Raw genomic sequence first — 14,757 nt, 5'->3', positions numbered from 1 at the left:
TGAGTTAACCATATTAATTACCATCCTTCATAAAACTTACAGGTGTAAATAAATATTGAACTACAGAAAAGTAGATACAGTAGTACTTATAGGCATAAATAATACTGTTCGTAACATATTTTAGTTATTTGAGAGATATAGGAGTACAATAAATAAGTAATAGTACTAAAGTATTTCAATATTTTCAACAGCTTGAACATGTGTGTATATATGGGTTGCCACTAGAACTCTGTGAGCTCATTGCAAAATCTTCAACCCCCACTGCCGTTGTCACTACAATATTCCTTAGGGGAGCAGGAGAGATAGAGTGGGGAACAAAAAGGGTGTCTCTGGGGAAAAGAGAGAATGTCAAGGAGAGAAAGGCATAGACAGAGAGAGAGAGAGAGGGGGGGAGAGAGTTTGTCAGGGATATATAGAGAGTACATCAGCTAGAGAGAGAAAGAGAGGGAAAGAGACAGTGTGTGAGAGAGATAATTTCAGAGAGAAAGAGCCAGTGTCAGGAAGAGAGAAAGAGAGAGAGTGACAGTGAGAGAGATAAAGTGTCAGGGAAAGAGAGATGGCAGAGCCACAAAATGACAGTTTGGTGCCCTTTGGCAGAAAGAAAATTAGTGCCCCTGTTCACCCATATCTAAAATAATGACAGTTCATGCCGAAGCCACACGTCAAGAATATATGGCTTCATAGGTAAGGGTCATGGTCACAAAATAACACCAATTTATGTTACCCAGCACAGTAGTCTCCATTATTCAAATTATGCTACAAAGTAGTGCCACCTCTACGCATTACACCAGGTAGAGTCCCCTATCTACATTACAGGAGATAGAGCCACATATACACATTACAGTTGGTACAGCCTATTTTACACATTACTCAAGGTAGAGCACCCTTTTATATGTTATGCTAGGTAGAGCCCCATTATACACATTACACCTGGTAGAGCCCCCGTTATACATTATACCAAACAGTGCCCCCTTATACACATTATGCCCATTACATGTTATGCCAGGGAGAGCCCTCTTTACATATTACAACTGGTAGAGCCCAATTACACATTAAGCCAGGAAAAGCACCCTTATACACATTATCAGGTAGAGTCCCATTACACATTATGCCAGGTAGAGCCAGGTAGAGCTCCTGTTACACAGTACTCCCAGTAGAGCTAGCTCCAATGCCATGTGTCTAGAAAGAAATCTGCCACTGCATGTATTCAGCACCATTTTAGGCAATGTAAAATATGTAAGTCTAAGTCTAACTTACATTGATTTTCATTTGTAAGAGGTTGTACCTTGTTGCCCTTAAGCCACCAGTTACAAACTTTGGTCTATTTACTGGAGATAGATGAACACTGGAACAAAATGACAAGCACAGAATTACTGCATAATCACTCTTCACACAAGATGGGAAGAGGATACGTCAAGGTTGACTGTGATCTTCACTTGTTAAATGAAGCATCATAATCAGTTGTCACTTGTCAAATGTCAATGTAGGGCTCAACCTTCTACTGCCCCCATGCCAAATGCCTTACACTGCCTCCTCAAACCTAGTGTCTGGCTACATTGGTGGTCTAGGGGGATAAGATATAAGTGGCTAGTGCCCCAAGGCTGGCTAACTGTATCGCTGGGAGAAACTGCAGTGAGGAGCTTCGTTAGGTCTTTTGCTTCCCATGCACTGCAGTACTCGGCCCTCAGCTTCTGTCTTCTCTCTCATATTATGTGCGAATCCTCAAATTGCAGTCACATTCAAGAATAGTGTGTCAGTGGTTCCCAAACTTTTTGAATCACGGCACCCTTAAGTATCAGAATATTTTTCACGGCACCCTTATGCCAAAAGTTGGCTACTAATTTCACGAAAAAATATTAAGTAAGTTGTGATTTAAATGTTTTTCTTAGGTCCGGTTATGTGGTGAGAAACATGATTCACTTCTGTTTACCCACATATTCATAATTGGAAGCCACAAGCACTGATTTTGCCTATTTCATTGGCCATAAATAATTTGAATTGGTTCTAGACCACCAACCTGAGGCACCCCTGCAAGTGCTCCGAGGCACCCCAGGGAGCCTAGGCGCACAGTTTGGGAACCACTGGTGTAGGTGCTGGTGGGGTTGGCTATGATGCATTATTGGGAGGGTGGCGATGCGGCACTGGGTGAAGTTTTTGAGTGGGTAAAGGTGGCTACCTGACATCACACACAGCAGCTGCATAGGCAGGGTGCCATTATAAATATGCGAGCGCTTCACTGTTTAACTGCATCGCGGGCAGGGATGCAGCATGCTGGGCAGCCTTGCCCTTTGCTCAGAGTGAAAGCAGCTATAGTTTTGCGTATATTCACAAAACTACCAATGAGGCTAAATTAGGCTCATTATACACTTGTAATCTGAATGATTTTCTGTTTGTCTTTTTATTAGTTGATATCTCAAGTGTATTTCCTTGTATATTATAATAACACTGACATTATTTATGATGATTATAATGACAACAATCACTACAGTAATTCAATCAATTTGTTCAACGTGTCTAATTAATCAATAACAACTTCTCTCTTATCTCTGAAATTCATTAAAACAATGGCTTCACATACTCTTCTTAGCAAAATGGGTATCTCTTCTATCATTTGCTGTTTCCATGGAAACCGACTCTCCACTCTATCCTCCATGGGCATGTGCTGATGTTCAGAAGCATTTAACAATACAGTCAATTTCTGTATTTGTTCCACTTCATTTTTATACAATGTTTTATGTATTTTAGATCATATTTACAAGGATCCACAAATGCTATATGATTACATTGTGCTTATCTTGTTTATATATATATTTAATATACTTGATTAACATCAATTAAGCTAATGTGATCAAGTGACATCAGAACTGCTGAGTAAAAACACAATTAAAAGTGTTAAACTCATATAGATAAAGACATTGGGCCAAATGTAATAGGGTGAGAGTTTCAGAAAGTGAGAGATTTTGGGAGAGTTTTCCCATGTTTTTTAAAGCAGCAATCAATTACATGGCAAAAATCAACCTGGTTTTGCAGTGTAATTGATTGCTGCTTTAAAAAACATGGGAAAACTCTCCCAAAATCTCTCACTTTCTGAAACTCTCACCCTATTACATTTGGCCCATTGTTTCTGGCAGAGAGGCACAACGTGTGAATTTTCGTGACACCGTATGCCATGATGTGGCACCATTCTCACCATGCAATCCTATGGGAACATGGGCAGGTTTGGAATGGCCCACAGGTGTTTTTGAGGATACTCTGAATAATCTAGGGCAGTGGTTCCCAAACTGTGGGCCGTGGCACCCTGGTGTGCCTTGGGGGACTTGCAGGGGTGCCTTGGGTTGGTGGTCCAGGACCAATTCAAGTTATTTATGTCCAATGTAACAGTCAGATTGGGGACAGACAGTAGTGAACCCTGTCCATTACCACATAACTGATATGAAGGATGAGTTATAAACAAAATTTATTTAATTTAATATTTGTTTCTGACTTTCTCAATAAAAACCCTTTAGCCTAGGGGTGCCGGGAAAAAATTTCTGCTTTGGGGTGCCGTGATTCAAAAAGTTTGGGAACCCCTGATCTAGGGATTAGGTCCAAGACCGTGCACTTGAATTATACATTATGCATATACATATGTATATACACACATTTGGGCAGTACGGATGGTGTAATGGTTAGCATTACTGCTTCATAGCACTGAGGTCATGGGTTCAATTCCCACCATGGCCCTAACTGTGCAGAGTTTGTATATTCTCCCCGTACGTGCGTGAGTTTCCTACAGTCTCCTCCCACAATCCAAAAATATACTGCTAGGCTAATTAGCTCCCAACAAAAATGAACCCTAGAATGTCTGTGTGCATGTATATGTGTGGTAGGGAATATAGATTGTAAGCTCCACTGGGGCAGGGACTGATGTGAATGTTCAACTATACTGTAAAGCGCTGCGGAATCTGTGTGTGCTATATAAGAAACTGTAAATAAATAATAACAATTTGTTACCTTATGTTGCACAGGTCTATGGTATATTCTCTACAGTGCATTTATGGGACGGTATCATGCATGCACTATCAGTGTTTACTAGATATATATTTATCAAGGTACCCAGATCATGAACTCTAAAATTGTTCATCGCACCAATTTGGTGGCTGGCCATACACTAAACACTGCATTCCCCGATCGGGCCCTTCATGCCTCAGTAGGACACTGGACATGCTTGTGAATGGTGCAGTGCAAGTGTGGTAATAGTCCTTAACGAAGGTGGTAAAACCAAAACAATATTGTCAGTCTATTGAACTGTACGATTATGGATGAGTGACTATTCTACAGTATGGCCCTTATTCTGGTTCACTTGCAAGGCAAATTCCCTCTCAAATGGACAAAACCATGTGCACTGCAGATGGGGCAGATGTAACTTGTGCAGAGAGAATTAGATTTGAGTGGGGTTTTACTTCAAAGTGAGATCTATATTGCAGTGTAACAATAAAGAAGCCAGTATTTTTCCTGCACAGAAACAAAATAACTCACCCAAATTCTCTCTGCACATTTTACATCTGCCCCCCCCCCCCCCCCCCTGCAGTGCACATGGTCTTGTCCATTTGAGAAGGAATTTGCCTATGCAAGTGAACCAGAATAAGGACCTATGTCCAGATTGCTGATTGCAAATGAACTGCCATGATTTATTTGCCATTTTTTAATATGGTTTCACTAACAGATTAAAGGCATTTGAGGTGCTAGGTACCTAAGTTTGCTGAGCCCCTGGGAGGGGGTGGGGGGTGTATTCAAGGACTATCTTCATTTTGCACACATGTGCAGTATATATATCTTAAAATATAAAGCATCATTGACATTTTAATTTGTTAAAGGGTTGTAAAACAATTAGCTTATATTATAATTTTAAGAGGATATACTGTCTTCAAATACTGTATAAAAGCTTTTTATCTATTTAACTAAAGCAATTTCTAACTCTGTAGAATAATTCAGCTACAGTACGCAAGGTCTATTTAGAAATCTAAAACATAAAATCCATAATAAAACTCTTTACAGGCAGTACCATATGTATGCAACCCCTATGGAGATTATATAGACCAGCTCTCTTTACATACATGGTACAGTATCTCCATTTTATTGATCTCTATAAGATGTGGGATGTGTGAGCACACTGACAATATCACAAACACTGAATTATTTATGAACATGGATTCCTGGCTGAGAGAAGTCTGAAACCTGTTTTGTCCTCTTAACGCCGTTCAAATGCGAATGGCTGCCTGAATCTATTTAACCCTTTGAGTGCCAACATCCCTGTGAAAGATGCGCAAAATATCGTCAAAAAATGCCAATGTCGCTCATATTTGTTATATAAATTAAAATAAAATTGTTTTGTAAAAAAACGATTACATTTCCTACATAAGTTAAACATTAAAGGACATTATGTTGAATAAAAATGTTTGCTTGCCAATTTTTACACCTATTTTGACAAATTCCCTTGGCACTCAAGGGGTTAAGTACTGGAGAGTATAGATTTCCATGTCAGCTAGCAGCTTCTCTGAATGCCTTGGGATCAGAGGCGTAGCTACCGTAAGGCAGCCACCGCGGCTACTTGGGGGAGCAAGCGGCAGCGGGGCGCCCCCGGTGCCCGGGCACTCTGGTCAGACCCCCCTTACCCCTCCGCATGCCGCCGCCACCGCATTCACTCCGGCACCGCAGATAGCCTCCGGGCTCCGTCTCCTGCAGTAATGAAAAATGACACGACAAAATGGCTGCCCCCTAATAGCAGACAGTTTTAAAGGATGCTAGAGGAGGCCGCCGCCTCCTCTAACATCCCTAAAAAAACTGTCTGCTGTACGGGGGCAGCCATTTTGTCGTGTCATTTTTCATTACTGCAGGAGACGGAGCCCGGAGGCTATCTGCGGTGCCGGACTGAATGCGGGGCCGGCGGCGGCGGCATGCGGAGGGGTAAGGTAATTTTTTGGCGGGGGGGCGCCACAATATTAGTTACGCCTCTGCTTGGGATACAGTCACTAGGTCGACATGCAATTGGTCGAACACTGAAGGTTGACAGGCCTCAGGTCAACACATGAAAAAGGTTGATTGCTTGTTGTTGAGCCAACATGGGCCAACGGGCAGTATTGCATGCTCTACCATCCAGTAGGGCGTGGAAGGAGAATAGAATAGTGTCTCCGAAGCTTGATGAGCACAGCAAGCCAAGCGAGAAGACATGGTGTACTGATACGGTGTCCATGTCGGAACAAAAAAACATGAAAAACTCTAAAATGAAAAAGGTGATGCTTCCCATACCAACCAATCACATGCTGTCTATCATTTTCTAGGATGCAATAGAGAAATTATACAATCTGATTGGTTGCTATGGGCAACCTCTTCAATTTTAGAACCTTTAGTAAATTTATCCAATAGTGACCACTGATAAATTAAACTCTGTAAAATAACACTGCAAGCATCCCCTTAACTAAAGAGATTAATCAGCTAATTTTCACATTAAACATGGAAAAAATATAAAATAAGTGTCAGTGTAGATATCTACCTTAACTTAGGTCCTGAGAAAATAACAGTTGATGGGCGGGATGTATTAACATACATCGCCGCTCATCGTCGCCTGCCCGCCGCGATTCCAGCTAACATATGCGGCTGGCATCGCGGTGCGGTGACAGAGACCCCCCACAATACCTGTACTGTGGTGTGCAGGGGGTCTCCGTCATCTCCCTGCCGCCTGCCTCTTCCCTCACTCCGGGGACAGCTAAGCAGGCTGTCCCTGGCGCCTCCTCCTCCCCCCTGCAGCCGGAAGGACGTCCGGCTGTGTTACTAGGGGGAGGAAGGGCTTACCTTCCGGGTCCAGGAGTAAGGTAAGCCAGAGGGAGGGGGAGAGGGGGGTCGGCGGGTTTGCGGCAGAGGTGTCGGGCGGGCGAAAATAAGCCCATAGGCTTTTATAGGGTATCACCACCCAAAGGTGGCCATACCCTACAATGCAGTAACGTGACGGCAGGGTTTTAATACATAGGAAAATGTGGTAAAATGGGGGTTTAACCGTATTTTCCCCTTAGTATATCCCGCCCGATATCACATACTTGACTACTCTCCTTGAAAGCTGCGGGAAGCTCATGATTTTTGGGTTAGAGTCCTGCATTCCCCGAAATGTAGGTGGCTTTCCTGCTTCCTGCACTCTTCTAAGTGGAGCAGGCAGGATTATATATTACTTACTGGCAGTGGCGGAAGCTGTGGGAAAAGGGATGTGCAAAATGACTGAATCACTTCAATTAGCCCCACCTCCTCATAACTGACCCGTGGATTTTGAGATTTGTGTTGGGATGGGTCCTAATGACAAATCCATATGATCCCACCCCATGAAATGCCCTGCAGCATCTCCTTTCTAGGCTTCTCCTGGAGAGGAGACTTAAAAAATTGGTATGTGATATGATTAATTCCATGCAATCTGATTCTCGTAAATTTACAAATAAAGTTAGAATACAAGCTATAATAAGCAATGCTGTGTATTATATAATTTGTTGTGCAAAAATGTTTTTAATTGTATAATTATGTATTCAAGGCATGGTTTACATATGTAGCTCGAGCACTGTTATAATCAGCATCTAATTTTTTCCTTAATTTCAGGTAAACCATACCAACGGGATACAGTATGCCAAGAATACAAAATGCTTGGAAAAGATAAGTTCACTGCCATGTATGTTTACATGCTTACATATATAATTACGAGACATAAATATATGTAATTAATATTACATAAATTACTTATCCCATCTTTAAAAAAACTTTAACACATTTGTCAGTGTGAATCATCTTGTTTTTAGATGTGTCAGCATTAGTGGCGGCTGCAGCGCCTACCATGTAGGGGATGGGGGAGATAGCTAAGCACATATAAACATACATGTTATCATACATGTAAAATATGTGCAGGATGGATTTCCCATCAGGCAGTGCTGCAAGCATCAGTGCAATTCGGCACCTAGGAATCAGCATAAGCCAAAACACACTCATAGGCCCTGACTCCCGTTGACTGCTTTCACAGAAGTCGAGGAGCAGGCTTAAGAGTGTGTAATGTCTTATGCCGATTCCCAGGCGCCATGTTTACAGCACTGCACTGCAGATGCCACTGATCAGCAGCATAATAAGTACTAGTTTTGGTAGTAATTGTGCTTTGTAAACGTTTTTGCTGTGTAAATAACTAATTACCTCATGATGGGAAACATTGAGTGATGTTTACATTAAGGAATGCAGGCTTATTCAAAAGTGATCGTTTGAAAAGCATTTAGCAATTACATTAAGATTTGTATTAATAGGCAAAACTTTATTCTATAATAGAGGCAAAACAAATGGCTGGGCAATAGGGAGAAGATGAAAATATAGTTGAAATTTTAATACAGTAATGTGGAGTATTTCTGACTGTTACCGTAGTCACATAGAAGGTTATTCTGGTTGGTGCGGTCCTTTCTGAATTCTTTCGGAGCTGACCGAATGCCACGCTGTGCGGAGATTGTAAGAACAAATGCCCACAGGTCCTCCGCATTCGGACGGACTCACTCTCTAAGAAGAGGGTGTGTTTTCAGACAACATCCAAACCGTGCGTGTGCGGTGGCAACACAACGATTCTGCACGGTCTTACACCATCAGAATGGACGGAAAGCTGCCCGTACGCACCGATGCGGGGTATTTCCGTAAAAGTGACATGTATATTTATATTAGTGATACCAATTTCTGCCCATTGCTTGCAGTGTAAATGTGTGTAAAATAGCAAGAATGCAGTCGTGCTTTCAGCATATATTTGTGTATTTAGTAATGGTCCATTTAGGCAGCAATGCTTCCAATTGAAGCTATGAAACGAGTGTAATTAATCACTAATGAGTAGAGGAGTGGATTGTATTGTGTTCAGCTGAGAGTGATTCAGGTGCGGGCGTACTAATTGGGCGAACCGAATGCCTAGCGCATGAACAAGTGGTCTCCACAAAGTGAAACTTGCTTATGAAGACCGCAGATTTCATGCGTGTTGGTTCGTTTGCAGTCGGTGTCCTGTCCGAATGCACGCCTACCAGAGTTCGGTTACTCTCTCGTGTACGCCCATATTTACGCCCAGTTTTGCCCACTTTGAAACCACGCCCTTGTGTAGGTCCGAATGACACCCATATTACGCCCATATTTCCAGAGTCAATTCAGTGGATATTTCTGTACGGTATTAGTGAGAACGAGTACGGAGACCATGCGTGGCACATGCACATTACGTTGCCTACGCATGCGCAGACGGCTAAAAAGTGCCCTCCGACAGAATTTGGAATGGACCGCACCAAGCAGAATAAGGCCCATAGTAAGTGATAGTACAGAATAAAAATAGATAACCCCATGGTGCAAAATAACATTTACTGAGTTCATTCAATTCAATGCTTTCTCTTAGGTACCAAAATCATTAGTACAGATTAAAAAAAATATTTTTTAATATTTCTGGATAAGCAGGTTGTCCCTGGGTAGGATATGAGCATTGCAATGACCAACTAACATACTGTATTGGGGGTAATGTAATATGATTTGAGTATTAGAAAGTGAGTGATTTTGTTATAATTCTCCAGTTTTGTTTAAAGTGGCAATCCTTTACACTGCAAAATCAACCTGGTTTTGCAGCTTTAACCCTATCAGTGCCAACTTGCTGTGAGAGATGTGCAAAATATCCACTAAAAATGCAAGGGCCATGGTAGAGGAATACTGTATTATCATTTTAGTTATTGCCGGCAAATGATTTGAAGTCAGTTAACTTGAAGTTTAGTTAAATATTGCGCTATAAAAAAAAAGCTCCGCTCTGATCAACGCTGGCAATTTTACCCGATATTTTGCAAATCTCTCACAGCAACGTTGGCACACAAAGGGTAAAAAAAAAAAGAACACTCACAAAATCTCTCTTTCTGATTTACATACCCTATTACATTCCCCATCATTTGTTTAATAGACTATCATTAAAGTGTTAATACATGGCACTACAGTACCCCAGAGGTTTTTAAAGGGGCAGTCATTTACAAGGCATGGTTTTGCCTTGCAAATGAATGCCCCTTTTTAAAAAAACTCCACATTCAGCCGGCATCCCGCACGGTCACCAGACTCGCACTGAATTACATCCGGCTTCTTGTCTCTAGCTCTCAGGTTAAATGCCTGGGTACTAAAGGCCACATATGATTCAGCTGTAGCATTCAAGACCTGTTAGCAAAGCTGTTTTTTAACAAATGCGCAATACCGTGTCCCATGTGCACTGTAGGTGGGGCAAATGTAACATGTGCAGAGAGAGTTAGATTAGGGTGGGGTATGTTAAAACTGAAATCTAAATTGCAACATAAAAATAAAGCAGCCCCTATTTACCCTACACAGAAACAATATAACTCACCCAAATCTAACTATAATAAATATAACAAGTGGCGGTTTTTACCTATGGGCTGCAGGGCTGCAGCCCCCCCAAGTAAAATCTGCCACTGTAGTGAAGCCAGATGAGACTGCACTGGCTTCACTGTGACTGGCAGTGACTTCCAATTGGAAGTCTGACCTGCCAGTCACAAAGGCAGTCCCATTGGGAGGTGTTCCCTCCCTCCAGGACGCCTTTGTGTGGGCTGGCATGCAACAATGGCGATTGCGCATGTGCAGTACCTATATCGGTACTGTGCACGCGCTGGTCCCAGTGCCTGTAACTTATATTGTATAGGTGCAGGGACCAAGATTGCAGTTTCTATGGGCTGCTTGGGCAACAGCCCATAGAAGCTGGCCGCATGCGCAGTACACATGTTTGTTCTGCGCATGCGCCAGTCCCAGAGCCTGTCATCACAGCACAGGCGCCGGGAGGAGAGGAAGTATCGGCAGCGGCGACAGGGGGAGGGGGTGCCTGAATCGCGGTACCCCTGATGCAGCCCCCATTAAGGTACGAACCGCCACTGTATATAACTCAATATCACTCACCCTCTCTCTCTCAATATAACTCACCCTCTCTCTCTCCACATGTTACATTTGCCCCACCTGCAGTGCAACGTGGCTTTGTCCGTTTACTAAAAAGCAGTTTTGCAAGCAGGTCTGAATTAGGCCCAATGACTGCCCAGATCATAATATTTTGGTTATTGCATGACAGCAGGTTCTGCTAGATGCAAACAACAACTGACAAAAATATTATGTTGGTCTAGATCAGCGGTTCTCAAACTGTGGGTCCTGATCCCAAAATGGGTCCCCACCTTCTCAGTATGGCGATGCGACTACATGTTGCTTATCGTCAGGCTGATAGCTTTTCTAATCTCAGCCAGTGATTTAAGGAGTCTGAAAAATCTGTTTAATTGTCTATTATTTTAGACTCACATTATTTTGTGCCTCCACAATGCTGCCATTCATGTGCTGTCTGCTAACTAAACATGTGATGTGATGACCTTCTGCAGTAACTTGCTGGGGTCCTGTAATTATTTTTATTGTCTAATGGGGTCCTGAGCAAAGTAGTTTGAGGACCCCTGATCTAGATCCCATCTACAGTCTAATCCCATCTACAGTTTGTCTTTCAGAGTGTAGCTATTTCCTGGGTACAGCATGTTGTTTGACTGAAATTATTTGCATTTTTCTATTGCATATTTTTTTTTTACTAACTGCAAAACGACTGAGGGTGGGATTCTCTAAAGCAGAAATGCTGTAAAAACCCCGTTATCGGGGGTTTTACCGCATTTCTGTATTCTCTGTTGCCCCTCCGCAGTGTCAGCACTGCAAAAGCTGGAGCCTATGGGCTTCTTACCGCCGCGCTGTGTGAGAGATCCGACACGGATTCCTCCCAGCATGCCCTGCGGCCAGACCTGGCGCTCTGCGCAGACGGACTCTCGGGTCTCAGACCCGGAAGTCCAGCTCCGTGGCCGCATTGCAAGGGACAGCTCTTATCGCAAGAGCTGTCCCTTGTTTTAAAAATCGCATATGTTAGAGCATATGCGATTATTAAGAATGTGGTGGCCGGCGAAGGGGGCGTTAGAGGGCAGCGAAAGTTAGAACATCCCGTTCTGAGTTTAATGAACATCTGAATAATAGCAGTACCATGTGTACAATGTACCACTGACATTTATTATATTAAACCATATTAATAAATGTAAGTTTGCAGCATCTATTTCCTATCTGCACGCAGGTAATGGACATACTGTACATTTGTAGTTTATGTTCCCTCTTTTTGATTCTCCTGCATTCAGGAATAAATCTATTGAAATACTGTGTTCTCTTTCAGAGCGGTCATCATGAACAGCAGGAAGTATTCCAATGCTACTTTTGAAGAAATAGATCACCTGGTGAAAGCCATAGTCTCACTGGTAGAAACATGTTGTTCTGAAGGAGTCACTGACAAAGCCTCGACTCTTTGTTACGACAGTAAGGTAAACTTATAAGATTCATCCATTCCTAACAGTGTGTTTCCAATAGCATACCTACTGTATTATTATTTCCCTTTCAGTTTCCCAGTAAGTAAACACATTTATAAAATAAAAGACACTGTATGTTGCTAAGTGTAAGACTCATAGTTGCAGGATAATATGCCATTCATATGATGTACAGCAACAGCCAAGAAATACAGAGATATTTACTTATATAGTACACATGTATTCTGCAGCACTGTATTGAGAACATTTGGACATTCAATTCAGTCCCTGCCCTACGTGTACAAACTAGGGTAGTATTTGTCAGGAAAAAAAAATACCCTATCAGTATACTTTTGGTTGTACGAGGAAAACTTGGGGCAACTAGGTCTTCACTGTAGTGGGCAAGGTATGGCAGGGAATGGTATATCTGGAATCTTACAATTCAATTATATGATCTTAGCCCCGAACCTGATATACTATACTGTGACTGCTCTATGCCACGCACAGTTATGAACCCTTAGTACTTGGGATCTGCCTCCTGGGGCAGTTTTCTTGCAGAAACAGAGAAGAGAAATATTAGTCACGAGGCAAAAGTCTCAGGTAGTCAATAAGTGCTCTGGTTCAAGTGAGTAGCAAGAATAGGCCACCAATCAGAATTGTGCAGGAGCCTTGGGAATCTGTCAACACCTTTTTCCTCTGATTGATTGGCTTGGAGTCAAGAAGCTGTCAGCAGTGTAACAACACAGTCTGTCACACTTAGTATACCAAAGACAGCAGTAGCAAGCGGCTGGTTGGTTCCACCAAATTTCAGGAGTATTGGAGAGTGCCACCAAAATTTCAGGAGTATCCGGACTGTTTCAGGAGAGTAGAGAAGAATGACCCAGAAGAAATCAATGCAAGCACTGGGAGAATATGTAAACTACATACACTTATGGCTGCCATAAGAATTAAACCCATGACTTTAATGGTGTGAGGCAATATTGCTAACCATTAAACCGACCATGCCATGAACCAATATCAAGCCATTACAAATTAGGTATAAATGCAAGGTAATGCCTTGCAATTTGGTCAGGCATTACCAATGTTTGTAATTCATAGTCTGGTGTTAGTATAATTTATTTTCTTGTGACTAATATTATACTGGCGATGATATTTGCTGACTGGGCAGGTCTTACCGGAGACACATCAGTCCTTATTGTTGTAGTTATCACATTTAAAGTTCTTCTCTTTTGGGTTTATGTACTAGTAGACACTGTTAGGCCCCCATCCGCTAGCACAAGGTATCGCATGCGATACCCCCCAACTTTCCCGTTAGCTACAGGGGTGTTGGACCACATACCATGTATTCTTTTACATATGATGTATCATATGCGACTGCAGTCATGGCTGCGGAATATGATAAATATTCATGGCAGCCATCTGTGACTCTGATCCAAGGAGCACAGGAATGCACCTCGGATTGGAGTCAGAAGAAAATGCGATATGACCACTTTCCATCCGAACCCTCGTTCCGATTAGGATGAAAAGTGGTCATATCGCACTAGTGGCTGGGGGACTTCAGAACAGGTTTTCTGCCACTACTTATAGTGATGCTAAAAAAAAACTATTAGTGCTTTTATTGTTAGACCCTTATTGTTGCAGCGGAGACACATTCTGTTGCCCAGCAATACTGCCTGGCAATGCCAAGACTTTAAGGCTTCACAGGCCAGTCTGAATCCAACTGAGCATGCATCATCCAGCTTGCTGGGTCACACACATTCAATGGAATGGGATGCACGCCATGGCAATGAGGAACGCAACAGTACTTGTAGCATTCTTACCATTCCTAACTAAGTCACCCCATAATACCTGATTGGTATTCTCCAACATCACAATTCACCTTGTCAAACTTTTGGGGCTGGTTGAGGTTGATTTTACTTGGTTGCTGCTTTTAAAAAATAGAACAATGCCCCAAACCTCCGTTAACTCAGAGATTAGTACCTAAAGGTTAAAGGAAGTCATTCAATTTGTATTATTTGCTAAACTGGGTCAATATTTTATTTAATTTTCTCCAGTAAATAATTGTGTGAAGTATATAGAAAATTATAACATCAGTTTACATGTACTGTAGAACAATGTGGTTTTCTATTCAATTCATGGAATTATAGTACTGTATTTTTATTTTAAGGCATCATCCTTATCCGAAAAATCATGCGATCCAAAGTCTCCATTCCCTAAGCACCCTGGTGTTGCAAGTTGTTGTGTTCACAAGGGTCTTGAGAGAAAACTTTGTTTAGCAGATTTAAAGCAGCCTCCAAAGGAATTTCCAACATATGTGGAACCATCTAATGAAGAACTGTGCAGCTCCTTTAGGACTAATCCACAGACATTCTCTTGGAGGCAAGTAAATAAAATATTATAT

The 14,757-nt window shown here is 42.1% G+C and overlaps 1 protein-coding gene across 1 annotated transcript in view; it reads left to right on the top strand.

Annotated features, from left to right (window-relative positions):
* GC (GC vitamin D binding protein) overlaps positions 1–14,757 on the top strand; it is a 122,307-nt gene that overhangs the window by 39,086 nt on the left and 68,464 nt on the right. Inside the window, exons 2-4 of the mRNA XM_083174641.1 lie at positions 7,618–7,687; positions 12,230–12,374; positions 14,524–14,728. Of these exons, the coding sequence (XP_083030767.1) occupies positions 7,618–7,687; positions 12,230–12,374; positions 14,524–14,728 (420 nt within the window). The remainder of the gene's footprint in view (positions 1–7,617; positions 7,688–12,229; positions 12,375–14,523; positions 14,729–14,757) is intronic.

Source organism: Crinia signifera, chromosome 1 (assembly GCF_055691185.1).
Source record: "Crinia signifera chromosome 1, ASM5569118v1, whole genome shotgun sequence".
NCBI classification, from domain to species: Eukaryota; Metazoa; Chordata; class Amphibia; order Anura; family Myobatrachidae; genus Crinia; species Crinia signifera.
The sequence above is the reverse complement of the archived record's forward strand: the minus strand, read 5'-3'. Positions and strand labels throughout refer to the sequence as shown.